General features: G+C 42.8%; 1 protein-coding gene across 1 annotated transcript; it reads left to right on the forward strand.

Annotated features, from left to right (window-relative positions):
• The first annotated feature begins 58 nt into the window (after positions 1-58).
• On the forward strand, positions 59-1,741 carry LOC116245477 (uncharacterized). The gene is given in 4 exon segments (XM_031616998.1): positions 59-341; positions 821-1,040; positions 1,169-1,316; positions 1,319-1,741. Coding segments are annotated over 4 exon segments (1,074 nt in total).
• The last annotated feature ends 4,372 nt before the right edge of the window (positions 1,742-6,113 follow it).

The raw sequence follows: 6,113 nt of genomic DNA on the forward strand, positions 1-6,113 counted from the left end.
ATGATGTATTTCCACTAGATATACCTAAATTCACCACATATTAATTATAATTATAAACATGTACGAGCTAATCTTCGAGGAGCTACGCTATGATTTCGAGCAGAAGATCCTTGCGAAGGGGCAGCAAATCAAAGAAGACTGTTACAATAACCACCGACGAACACTAGAAGGAGCTAGAGAGTTTGCAGAGTGTATGATGAGGGAAAAGAATAACCTCTTGAGGGAAGAAAAAATAGGCAAATTTCGCATTTTACATATGGAAATGAGTGCAGCCAAGCGAGATGACTTCAACCTTACAGAAAGCGTTAGTCAATTCATCAAGGATTACCAGCTGGACCAAAGTAAAATAGGCTTAAATACGCCTCAAACAAAAATTTAATGATTTAATTACTATATAGTGTAGGCGAATCAACTTAAAAAAGGAACATTTGCAATAATACAGTACGTATCTAGATAACCAAAGATGAATAATTATCTGGATATTTATTCCTCGTCTATACAAACACCTCTAAATGAAGAGATAATAATTTTAATATTAAAACCTGCTAATCTTTAACGATAATAATTCGCCCATATTATAACTAAATTTTATTGATGAACACCATCGTCAAGCAGCTGGACGCTAGCAGAAGGCTCTAGAAGAGCTCGCGATTGAACGCCACAGACAGTAGCTCTAGAAGCAGAAGATCGACCGTGAATTGGAGGGTTTACGACGCAGCCGCAAGGAGTATATCGAAAACCAAATCCAAACACCCAAAAAGATTACGAAATCAGACTCAGAGAGAACCCAGATATCGCTGAGGAACACTTCGAAAGACAGAAAAGACTCGAAAAAGAGAAGTCCAAAGTGCACAACAAGACTTCGAGCGCCAGAGACAGCGGCTCCTCGAAGAGCGCAATCACCATGATGCCCTCGACAAGGACTACAGAGTGCTTGATAAGGAACTTCTCGACCTACAGGCCAAGAGTAAGTACGCCAACGAGCAGGAAGACAGAAGACTCAAGGATCTTGAAAGTAGAAGAAAGCTGATTACCAAATTGTTAGCAGAGAGCAAGCAGAGAGAGCTGGAGCATTTCGATAAGGCCAAAGCAATCGCTGGCAAATGATTCCTCTTTCCTATTGTGGCAATCGCCGATTAAACTAAAATTCTGAGCATGGAACGCGAAGTATTGATAATATTTTAAAAGTGATGAGGAAGGACGGTTATGACCATTTGGCGAAACTACTTATTATCGGCGACTCTGGAGTAGGAAAGACGAACATCCTACTGCGGTTCTGTGAGAACAACTTCATGAGTTCGCACCTGACTACCATCGGTATAGCGAGCGCCATTCAGGCATTGACTTCAAGATCAAGACCATCGAGATAGACGGCAAGAAGATCCGCATGCAGATCTGGGATACAGCTGGTCAAGAAAGGTTCAAGACCATCACACAGACATACTACCGCGGCGCTATGGGAATCATTATGACATATGCTGTGAATGATCGATCCTCCTTCAACGCTATGGAGAACTGGCTTAAGCAGATCAAGACCCACGCCGCAGAAAACGTAGTGAAAGTGTTGGTAGCCAATAAAATAGACTGCGAAGACCGAAAAGTAAGCCCTGATGAGGGAAAGCAGCTTGCTGCGAACTTCGGCGTCAACTACCACGAGGTGAGTGCCAAGGAAAATATCAACATTTCCGAAATGTTTATGTCGATTGGCAAGTAGATAAAGGATAAGATCTTGACTGGATAAATGGATGCCTTCATCAACAATCGCAACATCACAAAAAACAAGGTCGAGGCTGCAAAGGAGGGCAAGAAGGGCTCATGTTGCTGAATGCTCATACTTATCTTTGTATTGCGCAGGATAACAAACAATCTCATATGTAGATATCATCGAGGTTTTCTGCTTGGTCCATACGCATGTTGTGATGTCCGAAGATCTCTGTCTGTTCCAAACGCATTTTGTCGTCGTGGTTTGGGTTGATGTCTTCTTTGACACCCATGATCTCTTCCCTGCGTTAGTTGAAGTAAAGGAAGGGATTAGATGTGCTGCGCTTTATCCTGGGAACCCATTCTTCTTCAGACATATTTTCCTTTTTTTTGTCATGTTTTGGAGATTTTGAATCTTCTTATTCTTGGCAAGGTCTCGTGCAAGTAACTCCAAATGAACCTTATATTATTCTGGGGTATCATAAACGTCAAAGTTATTGTTGATGACCTTTAGCGGCGCAGGTGTCTCCTTTCGCTTTTTGTCTTCAAGATTGTTGTCGATTTTGATGAGAGTGGTGGACATGTCGTTGATAGTATCGTCAAGCTCTATGAACTTTAGCTGTTTTTCCTTACTGTCTTTAATCTTTTTAGTTAATTTATTCAGCTTTTCAGCGTGCTTGTTATTACTTTAGACAAGGAGCTCGTTTCTAGCTTCCAGCTCTGTGCAATGCGTTCAAGGATCTTACGGCGCTCGGTTTCCTCACGTAAGTCGATGATGTGCTTGGTAAGCTCTCGACGCGTGTATTCCAACTCAATTTATAGCCTATCGATCTTTTCTTCCTTCGTAAGATGGTTTCTCTTAAGCAGTTCGGCCTTTATCTTCTCGTTGCCGTTGGCCACTGATCCTCGGATCTTTAGAAGGTCCAAATGCGGTACGTTGTATTCCTTCTGGCGTCGAAGAGTCTCTTCTCCAAAGTAGGTTGCAAGCTCAGGAGCAATCAACTCCAAATCTTCCTCACCCTCGCTATCGCTTTACTCTCCAGTCAGTAATCGCCTCTGCGTCTCAATGAAATACATCATGAGACGTTTGAGGGATTTATCGAGGATGTCTCCAAAGTTTTTGGAAGGCATGGCAAGCTTGGCCTGCAGCGTGACAACCTTGTGGCGCAGGATCTACGTGCAAGGGCAAGTACCCCGTTGATCTTAAGCAAGTTATCCTCGTTTTATTTCCTCTTGCGATTTCCAATTTCAGGAGATGAACCTGCTCGTTCAGGCTCTCCTCTAGCTGCTTGAACTCGATTGCCTGCTCCGTCGGATTGAAAACTTAGCGATTACGCTCAACGAACCCAGTAAGCGAATCATAGCTCCGCTGTGCCTTCTCCATACTGGCAACCTTTCTCTCCAGCTCTCCGATTATTACTTGGAGTTCTCTCACCCGATCTTTGTGTAGTTCCTCTTCTGCTTTGAGTTCTGTGCATGCGGAGGAGTTCAATTGCTCGAGCATCAATTTCTATTTGAGTTGATGGGTACTTATGAAACCATTTCCTCGATCTTGGCCTCTAAAAGTTCTATCTTTTTGAGGTTGTTATCGTTGGCTATGCGATAATTGGAGATGATCTCTATGTATTTATTTTTGGAATTGCTCTTGGAGAGGACATCGATTTCCACCTTGTTCATCTTTACCAGTTCTCTCAAATCTTAAACTTCCTCCTTGAGCTTGCGGTTCTCCAGCATTAGGTAATCAAATACGTTTGATTCGCCTTTGCCCTACATTAATTAAAAGTTTAGAATGGTTTTAAATAATGTTGTTATGAGAAGCCAGGATTGCCTGTTTAAAAATTGATGAAAGTGATCATTTTTTGCTGGTTGGCCTTCTCCTTGGGTTTTTCTTCTTGTTTTGAGCCGTCTCACTGTAGGGAAGCTGTAATTCCTCATAGTTCTTCGGCTCTTCAACGGTAAACTACCCTTCCATCACTCCGCGCTTCCATAAGGATCGAATACCGGTCTATTTTCCATCAACCTCAACGGCTAATGTGCCTTGCCCTCCCTATATCCGTTTGCATATTCGCCAATGTAACTAATCTTATTAGCTCTACTGATGAAACGCCCCAGATTATTATTGCTTGTATGCATTAGCCCGCCTTTGACCTCACCAATATATATATCCTTATTGGGAAAATTAATTACACCTTTCCCTGTCATTATATCTTCCACTCTTCGCGCTCCCGAAAAATTAATAGATCCTAATAGGTGTGCGGTCAGATAGGGTAACTTAGCCTGTCGCTCTCCGTCTATAAAAGAATGGTTAGGATGGGTCGTACTGCTTCCTGGTTGTAGATAATGAGTTCTTGGGGTTGTTATCCTACCAACGGCCTTTAACGGTGTTTTTTATGGCCTGGCTTTGGGTATCAATAAATAGGTATATGCCATCTCCGTGTATAGCTCCATCCTTGAATTATCCGGTAAAGTATGCATGAGGATTTATGATAAGTCCCTGTTGCCGTGCGTATGGCTTGGACTCTGCTCGAGGATGATCAATTCGTAGGGATATTCATGATAGACTTATGCTTTAGATGAATCAGACTCGGTGCTTATTTCTTTTTGCAGACTTCTCCTACCCTTAGGCTTGAAGATAACCTCATTATCGTTCATTTTAACAGCCAATTAGACGTTCTTGCTGATGATATCATACAATTTGAAGTAGTTTTCAATAAGAAATGGTTTGAAAGGAGGTTGGCTACGATTGATGGCAAGGCGATTATTTATTGGTATTGTTCGTCAGTCGTATTGTTGCAATGACAGGCCAGTTGTCCATTATTACCCATCAGCGATATAATTATAATTTGTATGAACCCTCTCAAAATGTTACCATCCATATTTACGTAAAAAACACAAATATCACTGCGACCTCATTCTTCTGTCCTACCTTCTAACTCTAAACTGGCAGATAGGTCTCATAAGATGCCAGCTCGCTTCTCTTGCTGTGGCTCCCGAGTGATTTAGACATTTTCCGGGCCATGGTAAGGTAGAAATGAAGCACTTCTTTTTCACCCATTCGGAGGGTGATAATATCAGCCAGACTGCCTACAGCTTTCTCAAGCAGCCTGCGGTCTTGCGCCAATGTTGTAGGATATTCACGAAGCCGGTCAGTCACTATTCTCTCCAGAAGCTGCCAGGCTCGTATTTCTCGCTAAATACTGGTAAAGGGAGTTTGCTTGGCATTCTAAAGTGGTTCGCCGTCATCACTATCGGAGTCAAGACAGTGGTGAGCGTTGGCGGCAGCTCGGAGCACGCCCATCAAATCGTCGAAGCCCTTGCTCTCGAGGATTCGGCTTACCCGTATCGAGTCGAAGACGAGCGACGGGAAGCAGAGGTTACGATAAGAGTCTGGATTAGAAAGGTGTACGACTTCATTATGAGGATTATCAGGCAAAGTAAATCCATAATTTAAGAGGAAACGCGAATTGCACTTTTGACCGTAAGAGTCGAAATTTCTGAGCCCGGTGCTATATCCTTTAAACTTTGTATGACGAAGCCATTAGATGAGTCACAGTAGTACCAGCTGGTCTGTTTAGGCATATGATGGTTGAGCATATCGGCCAGCGGAACCATTGCATCAGTCTTCACACGCTAAACAACCACACCGAACACTCGTGAGCATACTATTAGCCGTGCCTCTACAAATTTTTCGTATGAAAATCTTTTGAATTTTCTTCAATCCCGCACACGACTTCATAGTCTCTCTTTAAATCCTGCTGCTTCGTCTCTACCTGTTCTAGGAAGCATGTTCCCTTCAGCTCTTGCAACATAATTTGAGAATAGTTGATGGGAAAACGACTAAAATCGTTGGGTAGAGTTGAGAGGTAATTATAAAAGTGAGAATCTTCACCCTTTTAGATTTCATGAAGCAGATACACTGCCAGCTGTGTGTGTTCGGGGATTTAGTTGAATCCTCATATTATAGAGTTTTTCAACCAAGGTAGGGTTCGTGCAAGTTCTAATGTGATTAATTTATGTTTAGGAACGAAAAGGATAAGTTCGTCTCTGCGTATCTGAGCTTCGCGATAATTCTACGCTCGTTGGGCTGCACTTATACCACTTCTAACTTATCAGCCGGCCTCGCTATCTTCTTAGTTAAGTTATGAGTCTTCGGTACCGACTTGCTCCTTCACTCGCTTCCGCTAACCTCAGAATGCACTGTAGTGATAGTGGGCTTCTATCATATGAAAGTGCCTCTAACAATCGCGGTCTCAGAGAGCAGGTTCGGGAACCCTCTCGAGCATGGGCTAGATAAATTTCGATGCATGGTGGACAGCAAGGCCTAACCCGTAGAGACTCAGCGCAGAACTAGAGGCATTAATGATGCTGATTAAGCTAATGTGCCAATCTGGCCCTGAGGCAGAGCAGATGCG

The sequence above is a fragment of the Nymphaea colorata genome, unplaced genomic scaffold, assembly GCF_008831285.2.
Source record: "Nymphaea colorata isolate Beijing-Zhang1983 unplaced genomic scaffold, ASM883128v2 scaffold0684, whole genome shotgun sequence".
Classification (NCBI taxonomy): domain Eukaryota; kingdom Viridiplantae; phylum Streptophyta; class Magnoliopsida; order Nymphaeales; family Nymphaeaceae; genus Nymphaea; species Nymphaea colorata.